Source organism: Amblyomma mixtum, chromosome 4, assembly GCF_055824585.1.
Source record: "Amblyomma mixtum isolate Tamu chromosome 4, ASM5582458v1, whole genome shotgun sequence".
Classification (NCBI taxonomy): domain Eukaryota; kingdom Metazoa; phylum Arthropoda; class Arachnida; order Ixodida; family Ixodidae; genus Amblyomma; species Amblyomma mixtum.
The window spans coordinates 38,973,065-38,998,976 of NC_143015.1; the positions used below are offsets into that span (position 1 = coordinate 38,973,065).

Consider the following 25,912-nt stretch of genomic DNA (forward strand, 5'->3'; position numbering starts at 1 on the left):
TAACGGTTATAACACCAGTTTTAGATAGGTGTCTTCCAGAGTTCCACAACGTTCAGTTCTTGGATTCCTACTGTTTCTATTTTACATTAATGACCCCCTCTCTTGTGGTTCTCATATTCACCTATTCGCTGATGTTTTCGTCATTTTTAGAGAAATAACGAACGCTAACAACATTACATTACTTCACTCAGACCTCAACACAATAAGGGAACTGGTGCGAAGAATGATTATTGCATCTAAATATTAACAAATGCAAAGTCATGCGTGTGTCTAGAAAAATATCCGTCGCACCTCAATACTTCATCGATAAAACTTCGTTGGAATCAGTCTCGTCATATAAATGCCTCGGCATCCACATTACTTCTTATCTTAACTGGTCTCTTCATACCGAGAACATGATTGAAAATACTAACCGCATGCTTGGCAACTTGCGTCACAACTTTTTTAACGTTCCTTCTAATTTGAAATATTCCTTTATCAAACACAAATACGATCCAAACTCGAGTATGGAACACGTGTATGGCACCGTGCTCATCGCAACTTAATGATCTTGAGCTGGTGCAAAATCACTCTGTGCGTTTAATCCTCGTTAACTACAACCGCACAGCGAGTATAACTACAATAAAGTCTAATACCTGCCTCCCATCGCTGACATCGCGTAGAAAAGTGTTTTGTATCAACCTGTTGCACAAGTTGTACCATCATCCCGCTCTTCGCGATCACCTCATCCCCCAGCCGATTTCTGTATCCCCCCGCATTGATCATGATCACAAAGTCGGAATTGTGAAATACGAAATGCTTCTCGCAGTCGTTCCTGCCGCGAACCTCATGTGACCGGAACCACCTCCCGCAGAAGTTGCTGGCATTGAAAATTATGGGCAGTTCCGCGTAGTACTAGCTAACATTGTATATTCAGGTGCTCTTTAACATTCATGTAATCAACTGTATCTTTCTCTCCGTTTTTGAATATTTATCATTCCCCCTCTGTAATGCCACTGGCCCTGAGTGGTAACGTAAATAAATAAACAAATACAGAATAATATGCAAGCTTCGCACACAAAAATATTCATTCACTAAGATTTTTTCTCTTTCTGTGAATAATGCTTTGTAGCAAGCCTAAAGACTTATATGGCACTGACGTGAAGGTTTATTTTTCAGTAACAAAGTTCCATACCGTAGAGCGCAGGATAGCGCTTGTCCTGCGTCGTTCTTCCGCGGTGTTTGTCATTGTAGGCGCTATTGTTTGCTTTCTCAAGTACTATGCACCATCTAGCCCAGACGGAAGTTCTTCTAATAATCTTTGATGTGAACAGTTCCAAAATCAAGCCTTCTGCAGGATTTGAAGGACCTATGCTAATATAAGCACACAGCCGATTTTAGTCCCCAAGAGCCGAGGTCCCATTCTGTGCATATGTAAATGTAAACAGCTAACATACCTGTACTATTGTAACTTGCATTTTATATTTTACCTTATCTGTTGCTATATTTCGTGCCATAGTGCTGAATGGCTTAATTTTTGTATGTATTATAGTGTAAGTTGATACTGTATATCTGCTGTCAAAGTGTTTTCTTTTTCTTTATTGTAATGCGACGGTTTATTGTGACACAGCAGCAATAGTTTCGGTTTCGCCTCTAGGGTTTCGGTTTCGCTCGCGGCGCAGCGTTACGCATGCGATGGAAATTTCCGACGTCCTTGGCGTGCAGCCCATGGAACTTGAGCACCATGTGCACCTCGGTACGAATATGAATTCATTCCGCCTGTGCCTCAGGGATATTATTTGATGCCATTATTATTATTTGAGAAGCGTGACTATTAATGCACTTCTGAAAGTCTGGCGCGCGATGGCCCGAATAGGAACGTGTACTTAAAGAAGTAGAGACACCAAAATTTTTTACGCGTTTTTTTCTTTGCAATAGTCCGCGAGACATGAATCACCATGCGGAATTCACCAAGCTAAATATTGTGATGAAAATTTTGTCGTGCAGTTTCGGTTCCAGCTGTTGAGCCACGACTGTGATGTTATAAACTCGCTTTGGTCAGTACTCGTAAGTGATGAAGAAAACTGAAGTATACTTTTGGGCCGGCATTCGCAAGCAGTCGCTCGAATTACGATGAATAAAGCAACGATAAATACTGCAGTTTTTGAACACCTTGCATGACCTTACGCATCTATGACGTCAGAGCCACCTTTTGGCGCTTAAAACCAAAACTGCATGGAAGAAAATAATAAGTTATAAATTATTTACGGCATTCTCGCGGAATTCACGTGGCTAGTAATGTTCGGTAACATGCAGCATATCATTCCATAGACAGAATACAATACGAAAATTTGGTGTCTCTACTCCCTTAAATATCCATTGAGCGCTAGCACAGAAAACTTCAGTGGTTCTGCGGACGTTAATAATAATGTAACGAGGTAGTCACACACAAGCCTGGAAGCTTACCACTCGCGCTTGTAACTTCCCTGAATATAGCCAATCTAGAAACACGCTTCCGAGCTAGTCCCTGCATGCACTCAACTAGAAAGAATACTTCTATTGGCATTTTTTTATGCTGATTTACTCTTCATATGAGCCCACAGCCAGTTTAAATTTAGCTGACAAAGGTTGGTGGCGTACACGTAGCCTGAATGAACCCAGGGGTGGTTTTGTCGGCATTTTCGAACATAGAAGTGCTCAGGAAAGGAGCAAAATTCAAGTGACTAAAATCCGAAGAAATTCCGGCTCGGGACATTAAAGTCCATTTCTGACGACCTACGGACGTCCGCAGGAGAAAGAAAAAACGGACTCCATAATTGGCAACGTGTGATAACCACTGGATGTCCGCAGAACAACGTTTCCTAGAGCAGGACGTTTGGATATCATCCGGACATCCGATGTAGTTTCAGTGCCCATCGGGGTGCCACAATGCAAGGCTGAGTACTTTTCCCGGCGTGCCCGTCGATTGGCTGTCTTGGTGCTCTGGCCGACAGTCGCCGTGCTGTTGACACAAAGCCAGCGGGCGACGGATGGCCACGACGCGACGACGTATCCCTTCCTGCGGAGCGACTGTGACGCATCGAACGATCGCGGCTCGACGAGGTGTCCCGGCGTGAAGGATTGGGATGCCGCACCAACGGAGGACCACGGCCTGACGACGAGCCTCGGCTCGACGATGAGTGACTAAAAAGCAGCGGACGATCCCCGCGCGGTGGCCAATCCGGGCGCGATGGGCGGCCCCGGCCCTCCTGGTCACACCGGTGCACTGACGCGGAGCCTCCGCTGGCTGCAGCACCTTCGTCTCGTTGGCGGCTTTCGCACACCCCGCTAGCAGAAAAAAAATTGCACAATTCGTTTTTTGGGAAAGGAAATGGCGCAGTATCTGTCTCGCATATATCGGCGGACACGTGTACCCCGCTGTAAGGGAAGGGATAAAGGAGGGACTGAGAGAAGATAGGAAGGAAGAGGTGCTGTATTGGAGGACTCCGGAATAGTTTCAACTACCTGGGGATCTTTAACATGCACTAACATCACACAGCACACGGGCGCCTTTAGCGTTTCGCCTCCATCGAAACGCTTCTGCCGCGGTCGGACGCTCGAGGCCGTTCTGATTTTCTAGCGGCTGTTCCTGCTCGCCGGAAAAGGCCAAGACCGCCATCTCTTCTCACAGGGGTTTCGTAGTACACGCGTTTGTGAGCCAACAGATTGGTGAGACTGCGGAACTGGTTCCGGCAAACCTTGCATTTACTCGTTGAGCAGCGGATCCCGGACCTGGTGGTTTCCCTGGAACATGGACTGCACGATCTCACCCTTCTTCTGAAGCGACAGCCGGCTCGAGCACCGAATGGTCCAGCTTCAGTTCCGCTGATGCCTTCGAAACTCCCGCCCTCTCGCTGAATTTCGACACATATTTCGCACTATGCGCATTCGCGCAGCATGGCTACTTGGAAGAGAGAGGAAGGCATGGAGGTTAACCAGAAGGACGTTCCAATTGGCTGCCCTGCACTTGGGGATAGGGAGGAGGGGACGTACGAGGGAAAGAAGAGAGGGGTGGGGTGAGCAGCAGGAACACCAGGTAAGGACATGCGTGCTATGTAACTAGGCAAAGCTGTTCCTGTTCACATGCGCACTAACTTGAGAAGACGATAAGGAAAGGTGCTTGAAGTTCTCAAATTTAACAAGCCCAGAGGTGCAGGGTGAACCACTTTCTCTACAAGGATACCCATTTCAAATGTTTCTTCCAAATTACTGCAGCGTTTCGTGAATCTGTGCGGCTGTCTGACACTTTAAGCCCTGCCAAATGATTTCAATGAGTACTGGGATCGTACGGAACGAACATTGTCGTCCTGCTGGCTCGTTTTCTTGTTTTGCAAGCCTCCGGGTGGTTGCTCGATGTTGACTGGAGTGCAACCCTTCTAAAGGAAAATACAAAACAAAAACCCATTCACTGACACTGCACTCTCTCCAGAAAGCGACATTGGGCATTACATGACAGGAACTAGAGCCCAGCCAAGAAGCGGCGGCCTTTGAAAGGCAGCACAGGGAAATCAATCCATGCAAAACATACCAGGTGATTTTTTTTAAAGTACAAAATAAAAAATCTTTTCTGAGGTAAAGAGAAGCTTTTTTGCCGCAGAGTAATTCCACTTCTTGTGAACGTCAAAAATAGGCGAGTCATGTGAACTAGCAAAGTGATTAACTAAATAATAATAGTTATTTTTTATCTATTACCGACAGGCACCTGACTCCAATTAGAGCTTTGGAGCCGGCCGATAGTAATAGCCATATCGCTCACTCAAAGTTGGTGAAAAGAGCCATTGCAGTCAATGGTTTTCGCTACGCAGAGGAAAAGAAAAAAAAATGCCGACGATTACGATACTTCCTAATGCGAAACTTGAGCGCAGCTCGTATGCTGTTTCAGCTTTTAGCTAGATTGAGGCAAATAATTCGAGCAAGACATGTGTATGCAGTTAAAAACAACTTGTTATTTTTCACACATATTCCTTCTTCAAGAAACATCCCACTGTACGGGTGCGTCTTCGAAGCTCAGGTCGGAGGCCGTTGATCGAAGACGCGTCACGGCAGGCACACACCCAGGAGTCGTTGTTGTAGCCTATGACAGAATGGCACATATTCACTCCGGGGGATCTGCCAAGAATCGGGTGGTAAAGGTTGGTATTTACCTGTACGTAGTAAAGGCAAAAGGAAAGCACACGGGAGAGGAACACCGGGGAGTCTACCACAAGAAGGGCACGGAGAGGGAGTCACTCCGGAACCAGCACAGCACTTCGTTCACCTCTTCGTCGCACCGCGTGTATGGATGCCGGTCGTCCCCATTACAGTTACCTCCCCGGCGAAAAGGAGCCATCCTGGCTACTTACGGGGACGAAACAGTTGTCGGGTCATAGTAGGGCTTAAGACGCTCGACGTGTACAGTTTCACGCCACCGGCGATGATGATCCGGAGATGGGTCAAGGGGCTCAACTATGTAATTCACGGGAGAAGTTTGTTGTAGAACGCGGTAAGAGCCGTGTTAAAGATGAGGTAGCATGGTCGGACCGAAGAGGGAATGAGGGAGGTCGGAGACGAGGCTGCGGGAAAAGACAGAGAGAAAACTTTATACAGCTAATTTACATGATATACAAGGGAGCTCGATGACGAGACGCTCAATGCTGAAACGCTGTATGAGGAGAGCACATGATGAGACCCTGAGATGAGACCCCTCGGCCGTACTCGCTGCCGAGTTTTTAAAGTGTTCTCTTTCCCTAGGTTCCCTAGACGGGGGCCGGGCCTGCCGAGGAAGGAAGTTCACTGTAGCACCAATCACACACTCTCTCCTGAGGGATCACGCCCCGGTCACGTGTTGGGAGAGGGAGAAAGATACCATCCACGTCGCGCATACGCTGGAATGTCCACAAGCGGCGTTCCCGCGCATTTCATGCGTTCGAACGTGCGTTCGCACGCGGTGTAGGGGAGACGCTCGCTCAAAACTTCATCCCGGCAGACGGACGCGGCTTCCGTGTCCAGGCGTTGATCTAACGTGCCTTTCGGGGCTAGTCGGCGTTCCGCTGCAGCCACGCCGTTTTCTTCCACGCGACGAAGGCGAAACGAAACAGCCGTGATAGCGGGAGGCGAGGCCGGGAGTGGAGGAAGGCACCCAGAGCCAAACGAGTGCACCGGAGGGATATGACATGGGAGGGTCCGAGAGGTCCCGACGGTGCTTCTGGTGCCGCTGGAGTTGTGTGGTGAAAGAGCGCGCAAGTTGTCGACATTGATTGGCACACATGTGAGCTTCGGAAAGCGATGTGGTCTCGGAAGGCTCAGGACGGTAGGGGATGATGGTGTCCATGGTGGATATAGGCTCGCGACCATATAAGAGGCAGAAAGGGGAAAATCCCGTCGTTGTGTGCGTAGCCGTATTATAGGCGTAGGTTACGAAAGAATGTACTTTGTCCTAGTTGGAGTAGGCGGTATCAACGTAAGTACATGGCGAGCATGTCACTGAGTGTGCGGTTGAACCGCTCAGTCATGCCGTTAGTTTGTGGGTGATAGGCGCTGGTACAGCGATGAACGATTTGGAATTAATTTAGCAGCGCCGCGACGACTTCCGATAGAAAAACACGGCCACGGTCACGTTAAAGCTATTTTTAAAGAAAGCAGAGGACCCCTACATTTCTTTGCTGAACTACCGGAACTCGCCGGGTCCCACAGGTTACAGTCCAGCACAACTTTTGATGAGCCGTCGATTGCGCTCAAGAATACCTTGCGTTCAATCTCTGTTAAAACCCTGTGTCGTTAGTTCTTCGTGGCAGAAAATGGATGAGGAATACAGAAACAAGCAAAAAGACACTTCGACAAGTGTCATGCTGCCAGGTCTCTGCCCAGACTTTTTTGCAGAAAATCGGATGTGGCTGAAAGACAAGGGTGCTCCCCGAACTGTCCTGCGGGCGTCCCAAACACCACGGTCCTACTGGGTTGGGACCGACAACGAAGCCGTTCGCCGGAATAGACGCCATATCTCTTCCTACTTCCAGAGACGTTAGACGACGATAGTGCACCATCAGCGGTTCAACGGGATCAGCATCAAGAAGGGATCGATGCAACACCGAAGCCGCAAGTTTCGGCGTCGCCTGCCAAATCGCCGGCTAAGACGCCAGTGAAGAATGCCGGTGTGCAGTAGCCGTCGGATAGTCAAGCCAGCGAAGCCACCGGAATTCGTAGAGTCAATCGCTACAGTCGCCTCATCAAGACGCCGAAACGACTTGGAATTAAAGATTAACTATGAACTGTGTTGTAGTGTTGCTTTGTATGTACTTTGCTTGCAAAGAGGAAAAGATGTGACGTCAGCCTGCAGATAAAAACGAGCACGCTTCTTTGGCTCAGACATCCAGCACTTATCACAAAAGTCATGTGATCAGCGCTTCTGTATATATTGCACATGATCGGGATAAACGGGGCCGTTCCCTTTATCACCGCACTGCGATGCGTGTCTGACATGGAGTAATAGAGGGTGGCTATCTCTCCGCACCACACCCATTCTGGAGTGTATTGCGTAGGCCAAGTCTTACTGTATATGTAGCGACTTGGGTATGAGTTTTGTTTGTAGCCATCTCCACCTAGTTGCCTGATGTCTTGTGAGTGTCTTGCGGGGAAGCGAGTCAATGGTAGAGAGAGGGTGTGGTAGATGGTCCATGGCGATCACAAAATGAACAAGGGAGGGGAAAACCTCAGGTTGCTTGAGCCAACGTTTCGACAAGAGGACTTGTCTTCGTCTGGGGAAGCGGGTATTTACGGCGTCCTAAGTTCCAAAACATGGTGAGCTCTCCGTAGCTGTTCGGAGTAGTGTTGGTTTCCCCCTTGTCGTCGCTCGCGCGGTTTTTTTTATGCGAAGCATATTACTAGAGCTACACTACAGCCCGTCGAGCGCGGCGGTGGAGCTACCATTGACCTTTAGCGTGACCACGTGACAACATGACGTCACAGCAGAGGAGATATGGGCTGCCGGCTCGCGCGGTCGGCCGCGGCGGTGGAGGCTCCACATCAGAGCCGCGGCGGCTGACCACGTGACAACATGACGTCACAGCAGAGGAGAGATGGGCTGCCGGTTCGCGCGGTCGGCCGCGGCGGTGGAGGCTCCACATCAGAGGCGCTGCAGCTGACCACGTGACGCTACAGCAGCGGTATAAAGCTGAGCTTGCCTCGCTCTCCGGGCACTTACGAGGCGGCCAGGTGTTGGGATGCCGCCTAGAAGCAGGGCTGATTTGAACGAGAAGCGAAAGCTTCAGCGTGCCACAGAGACCGATGAAGAGCGGGATGAACGTCAACCAAGGAAAGCCATGTATACCAAGCCTAGCCATCAATATGCTTCGCATCTGACTAGGCTTAACCTTAGCTAAGCCTCAGCCATTTTTTTAGTTTTGTCGCCTCCCTGAGGAGAGTGCCGGCCTGCTTGCTTATTCTTCCCCTTAGGAAACGTCTGCATGCAGCCTGTGAGACTGTTACTATTGTGTGGCTCTTGTTTCTGTTTGCTTCCGTGATCGCTAAAGCTACAAGCTGTCAACGCGCGCTGGTGTAGGCATAGGACAAAAGCCACGCGACGCGACGCGGATGCGCCTCGCCGCAAGAACGTGCACATTGGGATGCTGCGACCTCACGTAAGCGTTCCCGGGGAGCATTTGACTTTTCCCGTATTCTCGGAATCCTCTGCTGTCCGGCTCCCCTTATCCCTCTGGGTAGCGAGTGTGACTCACCCCCTTCTCTGCAGTTGTGCGGAGGGGAGGAAAAAAACTCAGTGGACATTCCTTTATCGCGAACCCGGACGTGGCAAACAATGCACAAGTAATACTCTTGTTTGGGTGAGTTGGTTCATCTTTGAACGAGTACGTATTTGCGCGAAGAAGACTGGACACAACAAATGTGCGTGTTTCTTTGTTGTGTCCCCTCTTCTTCAGGCAAGTACGCACCCGTTCAAACAATGCTCAGCACCGTGAACTTCACAGTCACCATCGGCACGAATAAATGATATCTGGCGCAAATTAAAACATAAAATACTACCATTTTGGATATCTCCTTGGGCGTCAGGGGAATCACCATGTCTGATGGTATGCATAAAAAAAAATAAAAACCACATGCTTGATTTGCGATGCTGGGCGCCTTCAGGTACATGATAGAAACAAGAACCCTCTGGCGTTACCGAAAAGCGCACTTGGTTTTTGCTTCGTTTTCGGGCCTGAGCAAGGCTTGTAAAGTTCAATAGCTGGGCCAAGTAGGTCATGTTTTCGCGTGAGTCCGGCCGAGTCAACAAATTGCGGCCAGAGCAGAGCTCTGCAATGCGCAACCGGGGCATATAAAAAAACCTGAGTCCATTGCATTACTCGAAATCCCATCTTATGATAGTTATTGCCAAGAAGCGGACAGTCGTTTAAGCAGTAAGCATTGTAAGTCTTGTGTATATGAGATCGAGCCCTGCGGGGAGCATGGCAAGATACACCTGTCTATATTTTCAGGACTGGCAATGCGAAATTAAATAAATGATCTCACAAAAATCGTATCGTTTCATTGCATCCGCGAAGTGTCTGCGCTCATGCCAATGGTGAGCTACAAATGCAACAAAAGATTGCCGTTCCCGTGCCAGCGGAATCCTCTGCTTCGGTTGTTCAAAAACACCGGCATGAAGTCTTATGCTGCCTCGAGCGGCCTCAGTAGTGAATATTTGCTTCCCTCAGCTGTCAACAACATTGAAACAGCTAAGCGGGCATCGTCGTCGCGAAAAATACGCGACCAACTTCGCTGTCGCGTCCACCCACCACTCACATCCATTCGTTGCCACTCACGTCCACTCACAACCATTCATTGCCACTCATGTCCACTCACCTCTACTCACGCTCATATCCACTCACTCGCACTCACACTCACATCCACTAACTTACACTCACGGTCACCCACGCTGGCATCCACTCACTCGCACTCACACTCATCTCCACTTACACTCACATCCACTCACTCACGCTCACACTCATGGCCACCCATGCTGACATCCACTCACTCGCACTCACACTTATCTCCACTTACACTCACATCCACTCACTCGCACTCACACTCATGACCACCGACACTCATATCCATTCACTCACACTCACGTCCACTCGCACCCACATCCACTCAACTCGCAACCACTCACTCGCACTCACACTCGTGACCACCCACACTCAGATCCACTCACTCGCACCCACACTCACGTCCACACGCTCACGACCACTCACTCACACTTACAGACGTGAGTGTGAGTGAGGCGATATGAGTGCACTCCTGAGTGAGTGTGCCAACCTATGATTTCATGTGGCGTGCTCCACTGAGCTGCGTACAGCAGTGGTCTGCCTTGGTTACCACTTCCTGAAGTGTCCACATACAGGGTGGCTTATAATGGTTTGGTTTGTAGGGATTTAACGTCCCAAAGCGACTCAGGCTATGAAGGACGCCGTACTGAAGTTCAGGCTCCGGAAATTTCGACCACCCGGGGGTCTTTAACGTGCACTAACATCGCGCAGTACACGCGCCTCTATCATCCCGCCTCCATTGAAATGCGACCGCCGCAGCCAGGATCGAACCCACATCTTTTCGGTCAAATGCCGAGCGCCAAAACCACTTAGCCACCGCGGCGGCTTGCCTTAAAGGGCTACTGAAGCGGTTTTAGAATTCGATGAGTTTAAGGTTGCCGAATGTGCGAAATGTGCTAGTAAAGCCTGCGAAATCGTTTTGCTCTAGCATTTGAAATGGTGGCGTAATCGCCGAATAAAGTCGTCGTCGGCGTTCAGGCTTCTCTGAAGTGCACAGCGACGGGCAGAGGTCCCGATAATGACGTCACATATGACGGCACTACGTTTCCAGCGAATAAACGGTTATTCCATGGAAGAAAACCGACGCCATCGAAGGTGAAGCTCACGATGCATTGTTTGGCGCCATCTGACGACACAATGCAGCATGCAGCCGTAAGCAGCGGACATCTGAAATTTCGGCAACACTGACGTCACTGCTGAGTTTCCCCGCACTCCTACAACGTAGTGAGGAGACGCCTAAACGTTGCATTAGCATTTAAAATGGCACCATTTGAAATGCTAATGCAAAAATACTTTTCATGCTTTATCTAGACGCTTGATAGATTCGAATTCTTGAATGACCTCGAGATCTCAAAAAACCGTTTCAGCTTCCCTTTAAAATGGAGTGCGGTCCCCAGGATCACATATGCAGGCCACGGTGGCAGATGGTGAACATCCTTATTTAAACCACAAGTGACACGTGGAAGGCCATCGAGAGTCTGGAAAGTGGCAGATTTGTGAAAACCTTATAACGGTATACTTGTAGCACTAGTGGGCCCGTGTTAGTTGCTCACTTTTTCACTGTGCGCGCCGTGTTGACAAAATACGCCACGAGAGTACCTGCTAGCTGACACTTGGTAGTCCGCACTTCGTCAGCGTCGTGTCTCTTTTTCGTGCCGGCATCTGACAACACAGCGCACGGCTCAGAAATTAGTGTGCTGTTTTGGTAGGTATCAAGGTTGCCGCGCCAGCTCGTGAGTTTGCACTATCACCCTGACGCAAGCACAGAGCTCACATCGTCCACGAATAAAGACTCCGCCTGAGTGGGCACGACTGCGAGGAAAATTTTTTTGGCGCATGCCCGAAGACTTCATTTCAAAGTCAAAGAAAGCACGATGTCACATCCTTTCATTCACTTGTAAGCAAACTGGTGGTCGTTCTGAGCTTGTTTAGGATGCACTTCCAAAACATTTCGCAGCTCAACCCAAGATTAAAGTCTGAAGCATCATATTAAGGTCGGATATCTAGCACAGCTCGGAAATCAACAGGTTTGCGCATGCATACGCTGTGAACAGTTATGCAAGGAGCACAGCAGATGCGCTGCAACTATCGAGTGGCGCCGTGGGTCTCCGATCTTTTCCCCGCGAATGTGCCAGAACTACACGAGGCTCTCCGGTTTCACGGAAGTGTTGTTGTCAGCGACCACTACCCGAGCTTCGATCCCAAAAGCGGGGGGGAACAAACCCGCGACCACCTTTCGTTGCTGCGCCCGTTTCCTCGACAGGCTCGAGCAGCGCTAACAAGCGCAGCTGCCCAATCAAAGTGGCGTTCACTTACGACGTAGTTACGTGCGGCTAACATACCCAGCGACTACCGGCCGAATCTCCGATGCACGGGGATTCCAAACGGCAGTCTGAATGCGACACGCGAAGAAAACATGCTTGCAGAGCAGGAGTTCGTCTGCCGCGTGCACCTCAATCATGGCGGCCAGCGGCAACGCACCGCAGCGCCACGGCGCGGCTGTGTGTCAGTGCGGCGGTGCATATCACCTATATTTATGCATTTCGGTTTCACGCCGTGGAATTTATGTGCGTCATGCGGGGACGTTGAAGCGACAGATCATTTCATCCTCTACTGCCGGCGGTTTGCACGGCAGAGAATTCAGTTTTCGCAAAATCCTCTCGCTCAATTAGGGCTGCCGATTACTCTTCCCGTCCTCCTCTCTTTCGGTGGGCGTGCACTTAAGAAAATGTGTCAGCTTCTTCGCAAGTATATTACTGAAACCGGGACATTCCCGTGTTAACTTCTCGATGCCTTTACTTTTCTCTCAACATTATTTTATTTCTGATTATTGCTTTAAAATGGTTATTCAGCCCACATCGCTTTGTTTCCTCGATATTCGTTCGGATTTTTTCAAGATCTCTCAAAATTCGTGATTTTTTTATTTTTCACAGATTCCTATATTTATATTTTAAAGCCGCTTGAGATAAACCTGCTGTTTGGATTTGCACCAACCCTGGCCATACCCCACCGTGGGTATGTGTCATATCGTTTTTGAGGAAACAACAACAGCCTTTGGCAGCGGAAACTGTGCGTCAGTTTAACTTTATAGTTCCACTGTGTAGTCTTGCAGAAATTTTTGGTTTTGCAGTTTGCCGCAGCTGCAAATATGGCAACTCAGAAGCACATGGATCTGAACAGTGCGGGCTTCGAACGTCTCCGTGGATGCCTGTGCTGTGCTGCCTAAAGCAAACTTGTAAACAGAAACTAACATTTACCGAAATGACGTCGGTTCTACTTCCCAATAATATTTTACTACATGCAGATATATCGTGCAGCTTTCAGTTTGGAAACGGGGACAAACACCAACAATTCGATCCACTGTACAAACGATGCCTGACAACAGAGGTATGCGTAGAACAGCAACACGTAATATTTACGCATAGCATTTATATTTCGTCCCTACTTATATGAATGTCTGGCGTGAAAAACGAACTCGGTGTCGACGCGAAAAAATCCTGTCGTGTGAAGTCAGCACGGAATCTACTGGAAACTAATGAAATGCTCCGTCCGGCTGTAGTCGCACGCTGCATGACGCGGTGGAGCTGAACGCGACTTTCCGACCAGGGTCCAATCTTTATTATCTCATGCGGAGTACCAACCCTACTGCAAAATTGATATAGCTCCTATGGTCGGGTACAAGTCGACAATGCAGCGGCAAATTCCCCTGAGAGAAGACGAAGCAAATGGCTCCGACCTGTATGCCATCACGTCACGGTTCCCCTAGCGTAACATCGCAAGTAGCTTGCAGGATCCCCCGTGAAAAGGGATTAAGCAAGACATCATGAAAATCGGACGACGCCATTGGCTGGAGGTGCCGCGGTGTTCTTGAGTTGTATTTGACTGTGGGCGCTAACGACAGCAAACGGCAAGAATTAGGTTGGGAGACGAACTGTAGCTCCTTCCCAAAAGTACCCGCCCAATAATAGAATTAATTTAAAAATTGGTTATACAAGGCTACGGCTCAGTTAAACAATTGGCGTTAGCCGGTGGCTGATCCACGCTGAAGCTTCGTAAGCTCTCGATCCAGCGCAGCCATCCAAGCGCGGACCTCTTCCGAGACGGCACTTCCAGAATTTTAAGGATCGCCCTCTGTGAGTTGTCGCTTGCGCCGCTCCACTGCGAGGTCTTTGTCGCCCGCCCTTCCTCAGTGAGGGTACGCTGCCGATTGGATTCTCGCTCGACGGCAAGAACAACTGGGTGGTGTCCACGGCAAGCCTCGCGAGCGCGACGATCGCCCTCCGCATCCCCCATAGCAGTCCGGCAGCTGCTGTGCGTTCTGCGCACTCTGGATTTTCGGTTTGTCATTTTGTTTCTTCGGCCGCCCGCAGTAGGAATCTCTACGGAGCTCTCTCTCACCGAACACTTCGCTTGAGAGCTGCAGACGGCCGGGGCAGAGAGAAACACAGAACTGATTAGACCGGCTGACTTGGCCGATGGCCTTCGCGGGTCCTATAGCGAGCTGCGCATACTTTATATTAAGCTTTTTCTTTCCACCATAATATTTGTTCAGTATCTGGCCACTCTTGGCTTCTTTCTCTCTTGGCCGTCCACCTTGTTTGTTATTTCTGACTCTCTCCTCTCCTCGCCAATGTTTTTGTATCTCTTCTTTCAATCCCTGTGCCTGGCTCAGCTCCCTTACATTTTCTGCGCCTACTTCTTTCATTCTATCTCCCATCTCCGTCCTTCTATTCGCTATATCGTCTTTCTTTCCTCGCCGCTCTGATCGGAGACCTTGGACGGGCTTCATCCACGCCTCAACTTGGGGTGTGCTCCGTACAGCGGCCCACGCCGTAAAATCTTTGCGGGTACACGGCCCAATGCCGCAGAGAGCTAGCGGTGGGGTTGTTGGGGGGACAAAGTTGGAGTGTTTTTGGGGTTGGTAACTGGCTCACTGCGTTCGTCTTTTGTTTCTAGAGGGCTTTATTGTCAATTAAGGCTGGCATTACGGGTTGCGGCTCTGTAAACAACAGTGAGTTGTCCCGGCATCATTTTCAACGAGCCGCTGATTGGTTGAGATATGAGACCTGCAGTGCGGTCTCTAATTATTGGTCAGTCAAGGACAGGCCCAAACAGTCCGTTTATCGGGCGATTTACACTTGTCAGTTGCGGTGGTCAAGCTATAGCTGCCCGGTACCGCTCTTGAACGATGACATGTGCAATCACCCCCCCCCCCCTCCCCCTCAGAAAGATTTTTGCCACCAGCGATTCGCAGAAAGCGCAGGGCGCCAACCACACAGCGAGCTACAACGGCGCAAGAGGCCGCGTTTCATCGCAATGCAGCTTACTACAGGGACACATTGACGAGCTCTAGAACATAAGCTTGTAATGCTAGTGAGTAATGAGAGCGAAAACGGTAATGCTAAACCAATGTTTCATGAAATAAAAATTTGAGACTGCCTAGCGGTTAATTTAATGATAGCACAGAACTATTATCGAGAAAACCTTATCGAATGGGCAAGCCCATGCATCTAATATGAAGTATATTCATCGTCCAGTGTTGTGGGGTCATATTATAACGAAATTTTTTGCTTTTTGTGACAGCAAGCATAATGAAGGCTTCATTAAATAAGCAACTCAAAAGACGTAGAAAAGAGAAGAGGTGAGGTATACGGAGCGACTGGAAATTATTAGTGTGCGAAATTATGACAGAATATGAGACTAAAAACATCCATTTATTAGATTTTTCTTGAGCAGCATGGGAGTCACCTGGCCGTCGCAGCACCGATACACTTCCAGAGATGAGCACTCCTCAAACGCATCTTTCGAAGTGTAGTTCCGGTCGAAGAAGCCGGCTAGTACACTGAGGAATTCGATCTTGTAGAACGAGTCATGGTAGCATTCAAAATGCAGGTCCATGTACTCGACGCCCATGGGTGCCAAGGCGTACTTCAGCGAAGTATAGTTCTTCTTGACCTCGCAGAGCTGTTGACAGAAAAACAGTAATATTAGAGAACGCTCTATTGTAGCCCAAATTTAAATCTACAATATGACACATGTTCTCTTGTTATATGAGGTGATCTGGGGATATAAACACTAATTAGAGCGGAGGAAACTGTCTTTTGCTATTTCTTATTCAGAATCCTATTTATGTTGAGATTATATCACGAGAGCTTGGTGGTTGAATCGTCGAGCATTTCTGAAATGATCAAGTGGCGTTATAGAGCTTTGCGAGACAATGCAGGAAATAACCTCAACAAAGTCCGTACGGACACAGCTCTGCGGTGGCCTGCTGCGAGGTAGTGATGCGTCGCCATTTTCCAAGATGGCTTCGGCGGAGTCGGTTGTGTCGCCTGTGGGCCCTACACCGACAGTGCGCTGTTTTCCAAAGCAGGCGATCGCAGTTGGACTCTTGAAGTGCTTCGCGTCGAGAGCAGGGGCAGTTCAAGTACGAATGTGCTCATCAAGAGGACGGCAAAACTCACCCAGGTGAGCGAGCGAAAGCTTTACCAGTGGACAACGCAGACGTTGAAGGCGGACCGAATGTTGTCCCCGAAGAAGCCTACAGTGATGGACAACGCGCCATATCATTGAGAAGCAGGCTAAAGTGCGGTGGATGAGTAGCCTCAAAAAAGGACACACAGACTTGGCTGTCTGGAAAAAGAGTCGCTTGGAGCAGCGACGTGGTGAAGGCCGAGCTCATGAAGCTTGTCAGCAACGTGAAAGCAGGTGGGGACCGATACCGTGTGGACTACATCGTCGAAGCTGCTAGCCATCTCGTTGTGCGCCTGCCACCCTACCACTGCCAACTGAACCCGATAGAGCTTCTTTGGAGCGATGTAAAGTGTTTCTTGGCCAGTCAAAACAAGACGTTTAAGCTCGAAGACGTGGAGCCTCTGGTTTGGCAAGGCATTATGCAAGTGACTGCTGATAAATGGAAGGATTACGTGAAACATGTTATTAGTGAGAAAGATATAGTGAGAAAGTGAGAATGTAGTTTTCATGAGGACGCTGAGATGAGCCCCATTAGCGTGTTAACGTGCGCGCAAAAGTCGGGACCATTCAGTTCTGTCGCAGTGAGAGTAACGAAAATGAGAACGACATCGTCTCTCATGAGACATGGCAGACGCCGTAGTGGAGGGCTCCGGATTAATTTTGACCGCTTGTGCGTTGACTTTCGCGCAGCGCATGAGCTTGTTTTGCATTTAGCCACCATCGAAATTCGGCTGCCCCGGCCTGCATTCGACCCAGCTTAAAATTTTGAGGACACTTTGGCAACTTAAGTGTTGAGAGGCGAACGACTTTTTGCCATGCTGCTTTTGCGAATAATTGCGATTAATTACACTTAATTTACAATTACTCCACACGAATAACCTCGCTCCATCTACACACTCTTGTAAACATTCAAATTTTGCGGCACACGTCGACTGCGCCTACACTTCCGCTCACATGGCACTTCTTGTGATTCAAATTTCGCGTCACTCCCGCCCCGACCATTCCCACTTTCGGTCGTTTTTTTTACTATAATTAATTAAATAATCCCTCTACAGTCATCAAACTTGGCCCCTAGGTTTATTTTTCTCTTCGCTATCTGAAGCACACATTGGGTTTCTTCTATCTTTTTTTGGTTCCCGAGTTAAACGCGTGCGCACGCTGTGTTAACGGACGGACGACAGTATGAGGCATTAAAGGCTTTCGCCCTAATAGTGTAATGACCAGGCGGGAATAAATTTCTATACACATGACAGGAACATTGACAATAACTGTGACATGACAACAGAGGAACTGATACGAACAGGTGGCGACAAAAAAAAAAGAAAGTGGGGCCAGTCTCTTTGGAACGGGCGTCCGCCTGTATAAAAACAAACATGAAAGAATAAAAAGACATCAAGCGCCACCTGCTAGAGGTAGAAAAATGCTAACTACTAGTACGCCTTCTTTGACATAGATGGAGCCACCTGTCAGTAATTAGCGGGGCGACAAGATCCTAGGGACACACTAATGTAGAGCGCGCCATCCTGAATGGACGAGAGAGGCCAACCTTTCCTAGTGCTGCAAACATCTTGTGAGACGGAGCATAGTGTGGGGCGAAGGTAGGAAATGACTAGCGTAGCTTGGAAAAAAAAATCAAAGTATAAAATTGGACTCTGGGTGCGTGCTAATTTGCCAGTGATTTGTTCAGAACCTCACCTGTCTCAGCATAATCTCTGATAAAGCCATGCTCTATCGTGGACCTTTGGAGCAATCAAAGTTTTATCAGTAGCGTTCACTAAAGCATCATGTGTAAATATTCCACGAATGCAGCCAGAAACTAGTGAAGGCTTTCTGAAAAGTGCATGAAAGTGGTGGTGCTTCGCCATAAATGTAATTCGCTGCAATACACTTGCCGCTATACAATGATGTAAATGATGCTGTTATTTGGTTTTTATGACGAAAGAGCAAATTTTTGCGGAGGCCGGCGTGTTTGGATGAAGACGAAATGAGAAAGGCGGCTGCAAGCTTCGTGAAGTCACTGTACGTTAAAAAACCGGCAGGTAGTCGAAATTAACCAGGAGGCCACCCCTACGACGCCTCCTCTCTTCCTTATTTCACCGCGTAGTTGAGGTGTTCATAGAATGAGGCAGTTACTGCATCCGCCGATTCCCAACTGCCAATTTTATTTTTTTATTCATTAAGGCTGACCATTCACGTCATCAACTCGTCAGCTTGGATCTGCGAGAATGTAGTATGAAAGTGAGCCTGAAAGTATGTTCAAAACAGTGTTCGTAGAGCCCTTTATAGAAAGTCCTATATTTTCCTTCATGCTCGTTCCATCAGCATGTGCGTGTGAATAGGCGAAGCGTTTAACATAAATGATCGCATTTTACAGACTGTAGGTGCCATCTATCGTTCCAGTGAATTCTCAACTGAATTTCAAGCGTCATGTGCCTTGGTAGATAAAAATTAATGCACATAAAACTGGCGCCCATGGACGAATGCGACCTTGTGCAGCAGTCCCACAGACGTTGCAGCTCTCTCGGCGCTGTGGCGGACGGAGAGTCCTCTCTTATGGGCAGCCCATTCCTACCTTTGCTCGAAGCCCTGGGACACCGTCGTGCGTGAATAACCAGCCGTCCGTCTCGTTGAATGCGAAGTCGCTCTTGGTGTCATTGTCGAAGAGAAAATACTCTCGGAAAGGAAGTCCTCCACGCATCCTGCATATCTGCGCAGGGGAGAGGAGGCACACACTTGGCTGTAAAAACTTCCGACCACAACACCCCGTCCGAGGCTCCGATGTGCAACGTGTTAAGAAAAGCGCGTGACAGCTTGGCCACGAGTGCATACAGCGCTATCGCGTGGTACACTCGCAACAGGAGGAGCAAAGAACTGAGTGCGCCAGGGTACAGTTTTGTCTCTTTTTAGTCCGGTTAGACTGTGGGCTTATACGGTTTCCGGCATGGCTACGTTCACTGCGAGGGTGAATCAGAAGCAATAAAGTATGGACCTGCGTGACCGGGCACTTCGCAAGGGGCGAAGAGAGATCGTTGGGCTTGCCGGCTTTGTTACGGTGCCACTCATCATATTACACAAACGCGCGGACACTGTAAACGCAGAGTATACGTGGTCTGGCCATTGAAGCTGGATTATCGCGTAGAGGCGAAGGGATTCCAGCAGTCAGAAAGACAGCTAAAAGGCTTCTTTTCGCGAGGCTTGCTTTACTGGGCTGACTCGCGCGAACAAAGAACGAATAACTCTGCGGCAACGAGAGAAACAAAAGTGATCGGTGATCGTCGAACAGAATGCCTGCCGCTCTTGGCCACGCTCAATTTAAAGCTGGCACGAAACCGTCGAGATAAGGCGCCAAAGCAGCTACAACCATATGGAACAATATGGAGGCATTTGCGCTTGGCACTGATCATTCGAGATAAGTCTGGGCACAACCCACGTCCCAAGCAAACGATAGAGCCCAGTGACTGCCGCTTTGAGGGTGAAGAAACAGTAAAATTAATCGTGGTTGTATTGTGCATGCGAAGTTGCTAGTGGTCCGGTAGAAGGAAACGCCGGCCGCTCACTGGACTGGTGTTTTTTTTTCTCTCTCCTTCTCCTTCTCTGCCCCCTCCCCCTTCGCACTTGTAGAGGAGGGAGACACCGGACGAAGAATGACTCAGCAGAAGTGGAAAAGTCTGAGAGGAAAATGCTTTAGACAACAGCAGGCTCACGTCCAAAATAGACAGCCTTCTATATAGATCTTCATCAGCCTGATACACTGCAGGACAAAGGCCGCTCGCATATCTCTCCAATAACAATTCCTGTGCCAGCTGCAGCCAGGCTTTCCCCGCAAGGTTCTTAATCTCATTTGATGAGCTAACTTTCTGCTGCCCCTGCTACGATTACTTTTTCCTGGAATCCAGTCTATTACCATTAAGGACTACCGGTTATCTTGTGTTGGCGTTACACTCTCTGCCGAAGCCCATGTCTTCCTTTTTATTTCAACTAGGGTGTTATTAACCCATGTTTCATCCTTCACCAACGCTGCCCTCTCTCTCACAGCAAAACAGCTAAACATATAATTTTTGTTTTCCTAGCTCTGTGCGCTGTCCTTAAGTTGAATGTGTGTGTGTTGTGTTTACTGGCACATAGGCAGCTAAGGCCATGCGCCAAGCACAAGGTATACCGTCCTTAAGTTGAGTCTGTTAGCCTCCATGTTTCTGCTCCAGAGGTGAGTACCGGTGAGAGACAGCTGCTATGTACTTTCCTCTTCCTACTTTAGAGACATGTGTGATAAAATGTGGCTCCAGATAGGTACGCCTTCTCGCATTGCTCGTGAAGAGCAACGTGGTTCTCACAAGCCCTATCGGTGGTTGTGCTTGAAATAGCCATCTGCAAGCTGTAAGGGCGCGCCTCGATCTAACAGTGTGATTCATTTTGCGTAGTTAGAATTGAAATAGATTAAGGAGTGAACGACAATGGACTCATAATAGGAATAGAATCATGTATGGAATAGACTGGCGAGTGAAAGAAGAATGCAGTCGCATTTTCTCTGCATCAATCCACATGATCGCGGGCTTATAGTGGGTTAAGGCCTTGTGGAGGACTATGTTAGGTGAGCTAGTGGTGGGTAGTGCCTCTGTAGGGTGAAAACGGGTGATGTGGGTCGAGGGTGTACTGGTGGGTTGCTACGGGGGAGCGGTGGGGAGGAGGGTGATGCTTCCGCCGAGTGGACGCTTCTCTCTGCTACGCCTCACTCAGACAACGGCAGGATTTTTTTCAAGTGTCACTGGTAACACTGTCGCAGTAAAGCATACCGACGCGCCTGCAAGCACTCCTTTAGAAATTTTATAAATGCGGCCGTGAAACGAAAATTTCACTTAAGCTTGTAAATTACAGACTGTTCATGCCTAATGGCCGAAATTGCTTTCAGTTCAAATCAAATCAAATCAAATCAAAGTTTATTTCCCATCTAACGCTACGTTCAAGTAAGGGTATCTGGGATTTAAAATTATACTCGGAGCACTTTGTGGGTAGTGTGCTCGATTGCTAATCATATTTCAACCGCATTTCTGTTCACTGATTAGAATAAAGAATAATGGGAAGCGAAAATCTAGAGAAAGGCCAACAACAGAACTTTTGTCTCAACTGACTCTGCCGGTCTCAACTTTATTTTCTGAATGAAAGACGGCTGTGTACTGAACAAGCGTCTCACTCATTCTTGATGCAACCTCGGAGCGGCGGCACGATGACATTCTTGCTTCCTGTCTCTTTCTCCGCCATTTATATCCCCGCGCGCATGTCGTGCATAGAGGACAAGAAACTCGTAAGTGAAGGCTAAATCACTAGGCTGGCGTCCTCAAGCCAAGCCCATGTGAAGTCATTTTCTAACCTCTTACTCTCTCGAGATTCGCCAACTCGGTCCCAAGTAACGGCCAAGGTGAGGCCCAGCCCTAGCCAATACAACGCCTCACTGATTGTAATTGGGGGGAGGGGGGGGGAATTCTCTCTTTTGATAATTCGCCAACAGCGGCCGAGTGCCATATCTTCGCTGCAATAAAGGCTTTATTTTACCCATTCACATCTTTTTAATGGTTAGGCTTCCCTGCTTTCGCGCCAAGTGACCGGTTTACGGTCATGGCCGCGTGAAAACCGTCGACAAGCGGTATGGAAATGACAGCGGTGTGCATGCAAGCCCATTACAGATTCACCACCTGCCCTGAGTGTTCTGCTCTCAGGATACGAGTACGTGCAGAGAGACCCAGTCACGTTTACGCCTGACTAGAACTAATTTTTTATCCCCTATGAATTATGTCCTATTCATATTCAGCATGGTACAGTTAACCTAGTGGAGCTCTTACCTGGAGCGGTTCGATGAGCTGAGGTTCCGGGAAGGTCGTGCACTGTTGTGTTAGTGCGTAGTCCAGCGTCCCATTGTCGCGCTGGTTGCGGGGCCGGTACCGGCGGGCGGCGATGCCCACGGACAGAGCAATCTCCGTGGGCAGCCCAGCCTGGCTGATAACTTGGAAGACGCTGTGCCAGAGGCGCTGGTTTGTTGTTCAGGACATGCGATAGGCAGTAGCGAGGGATGAATAGTGGGTCCGTTTTCAATGGAAAAATAGAGTTTAACATTCATAGTACCCAAATTATTTACAGCCCAGATATTCAAAAGCGAAGTGACCTGTAGAAATACCTGAAACTGGTTATTAATGCTTTTTTCCTTCCATGCAATCTCTTTTAAATTTCTTTGTTTGCCTGTTATTTCATACCAAGGAAAGCTACCACACAATATTCCCACGATGACATGGCACCCCAGGAAAAAGCTCAGGAATCTTTCTACGCGGTCATTTCGAGGCAAGTCTTCAGAAAGCGTACAATAAGAAAGAGCTGTAGGTATTGCAAGAAAACGAAATTGTCAGACGTGAAAACAAGCTTTCCCAAATGCGCGCACATACTGCGTAGGGATGAAAAACGTTGCGTGCTCTAAATGAAGCGTAAGCGACAAGTTCCTTGACTTTTATACGCCATTAATAAAACAATTCACATACCGGGTGTTTCAGCAAACACTTTCAAAGATTTTCAACAACAGGCTTTTTGAGAGTACAAATATAGGTATATGGGTTATAAGAAATAGTATTACCAGTGTTGGCAGACAGCGGAAAACCGATGAATCATCTGAAGTGGTAATCTAGTTAACTAATTTTCTATGAACAACTTTTTGACTATAACATTTAGGCATCTAGTTGCAATTAGATACTTGTAGCCGGTTGTTAGTAGCCATATTAGTTTTTACAATTTCTAAAAGGCAATTTCTTTTGCCGCTGCAACCGCAAGAATTTTTCATGGCAGAGTAGACAGTCTGTCAGATAGACCAACTGGACAAGATTCTACGTCCGCATTGAATGAAATTTGCTTCAGAAAGAGCGATCATACAGTTACAGTGCTTTATTAGGTGCTTTGGCATTTATATTGTAGGCTTAAGCCATTACGGAGGGAAGAAATAACTTTCCTGACACGTACCAGTGAGTAAGGGTAATCAGCGCTGGGGCTGTCCAAGAATGATGGGGGCATCATGAGGCAGTTTGGGTTATCCTTGTCCTCGCCAACCTGGTGTGCTATGCCAACGAGGATGTCCACGGGAGCCTTCCTGCGCCAACGTAACTTTCCACTCGGGTTGCAATTCAAGAAGACCTACACTGCATCAGCCGACAACACATGGTCTAACGCCTTTGTCGAAAGTGCGGCAGCTATGAACGGAGAGGAATAGGGAGTGACCGAGGTAAAAGTGGGGATTCACTGCATTATACATGTATATCCTACGTAGATACTCAGCGATAGCGTATAACACACTTCCTACAGCCCGTGCCATTTACGTCCTCATTCTTGATTCTTCTGCAGATATGTTTTGCATTCCAACGCAAGTAAAGAAGACTATTTAATTTAGGCGAAACTAACCGCTATCACATTTTTTTGTCTGAACCACCGCGGGTGCCTTGCTTTTTTTTCCGTTTCCTGGAATTCGCTTCCACCGAATAATTATCAGAACATAAGGACGGTATTTCGCACAGGTTCTACATTCTTTTAGGGCATTTATTTATCTATTCTAACAGTACAGATCTTTTTTTTAAAGGCCCTTTATTTACAATCACTACGTATAATGTACGGTTGTATGGGGTTCAAAGTCTCAAAGCAACTTAAATCTTCGAGGGACGCCTTAGGGTAGGACTCCGGATAACCTCGACCTCCCGGGGTTCTTTAACGTGCGCTTACATCGCACACTACACGGGCCTCTAGTACTTCGCTTCCATCTAAATGCTACCGCCGAGTCCGGGATCAAACCCGCGTCTTTCCGGTCAGCATCCGAGGACCACAACCACTGAGCCACCGCGGCGGCTCACCTTTAGCATATATAAGTTCGATTATGAATGTGGTCTCCTCGCTCTCACCTTATTTCCTGTACAATAAATTCCGCAACTGTTTCATCAATTACGGGGAGTAGGATTGCTGTGGAGGCTGCTTTGACGCTGGCATTCGCCTTGTCCTGCATCAAAGCGGCGAGCGCCTGTAAATGAAAAGCAGAAAACTAATTACATCTTAAATAAGTCACAGGCAAGGGTCAATGTAATGGCCACATATATTTTTCGGATGAAGTGTGCATCTAACGCGCTAAATATTGTGGTAGCCGACCCGCGATTCAGTTGGTTACTCCAGCGGCTAGCCACATGGCAGGGACGCAGAGTAGGCTGAAATGCATGCGAGGTGAATCTTCGCGTACAAAAGCAGCGTACACTTTCATCGGGCACTTTTCTCTCTTTGAAACGTTCTTATGTTGCGCTAAGTAGCACAAATAGAATTAAGCAAAAACTTTCCCCGGAATACTGGCGACCAGAACCTTCTGGGAAATAAAATTGAATTCAATTGAATTGACTGCAGACTGCTTGCGTTTCCCAGCAAGCACAGGAATTCGAGTACATTGGCGTTTTTATTGCGTAAGCAATACTACGACAGGTTTCAGCCCTTCACTTCGGGGCAGCCGTGAGGCACGTTTGACCTTGATGGGCGGCGCGAGGCGCGGCGCACTACAGCTGTAGCCGCGCCGCTGCCGAGTGGAGGCTCTGCCCTCGCCGCGCTCTCGCCAGCTGCGGAGTGTGGAGAGGAGGCTGGAGAACGGGGGGGGGGGGGTATAAAATGCGTTCACTCTCGTGACGGCTCCGTCGTTATGCCGCCTGATAAACAGAATGGGAGGCTACGAAGCCAGGAAACGACAACGGGCTTCGGAGACAGATGAACGCGAACAGCGCCTTTCTAAGCGGCGCGCTCAAGACGCTGCTAGACGGGCGCACCGCTCCTCTATCGAAACCGAATCGTCTACAACCGGTGATGATCCCGAATGGAACGCTATGGATACTTACGTAACCCACCAGGTTTAACCAAAGCTAAACACCAGCAAATTTTCGCATTTCGAACCCTTAGAAATGCTTTTGCCGCGTCAGGGACTGATTGCATCCGTAGCAATGCTACACACCAAGAACACTGATCCATCGCACGGTATAAAAATGCGTGGCGAAAACAAACCATATGAGGTGTGACACTTACCCGTACGCTTTTAATCAGTTCCACCATGTCGCTTTTCATGACGCCAAACGCTGGAGTATTGATGTGGCCATAATGGGAAATGCGGTTCTCCCACAAAACATTCAACTGTCGCTTCGTAGTAGGGTCAGCCGCTAATGATGTATTTTTTCGTTGCCTGCCCAAAAAAGGTACAGTATAACTATTTAAGCGCTGTAAGCACACTGATTTTACTCTAAGACTACACTGAAGAAGAGAAACCGGAGGCATCAACGAGCCTATTTCAGGGGGAACTAAGCGCTAAGACTACATTTAATTTTTCGCTGTATTGCGAGGAGGTTAATGAGGGTGCCAGTTTATAGCTATTAACACATATGCGAACGTAAAGGCAGTTTGCTTAATACATATGTAGGATGACTTTAATGGAGCGGCGGGAATTCGACGACACTTTCTTTATGGCGCTCCTTTCTTCAAAGGCCCCGTACCACGGCCCTTTGAGGTAATCAATAAATACAGATAAAGCCAATATTATCAGCATCTGGGTATCCGTGGTAGTTGTACGGCGAGTTGCGACGTAA

At 48.3% G+C, this 25,912-nt stretch overlaps 1 protein-coding gene across 1 annotated transcript in view; it reads right to left on the minus strand.

Moving 5' to 3' along the window:
• Positions 1-25,457, minus strand: part of LOC149346284 (uncharacterized) — a 57,502-nt gene extending 32,045 nt beyond the window's left edge. Inside the window, exons 1-6 of the mRNA XM_089541277.1 lie at positions 25,359-25,457; positions 24,209-24,324; positions 23,283-23,409; positions 22,124-22,309; positions 15,564-15,779; positions 14,214-14,232 (exon numbers count right to left, since the gene is read on the minus strand). Coding sequence (XP_089397403.1) covers positions 14,214-14,232; positions 15,564-15,779; positions 22,124-22,309; positions 23,283-23,409; positions 24,209-24,324; positions 25,359-25,397 — 703 coding nt within the window. The 5' untranslated portion in view covers positions 25,398-25,457. The remainder of the gene's footprint in view (positions 1-14,213; positions 14,233-15,563; positions 15,780-22,123; positions 22,310-23,282; positions 23,410-24,208; positions 24,325-25,358) is intronic.
• Between the last annotated feature and the right edge of the window lie 455 nt (positions 25,458-25,912).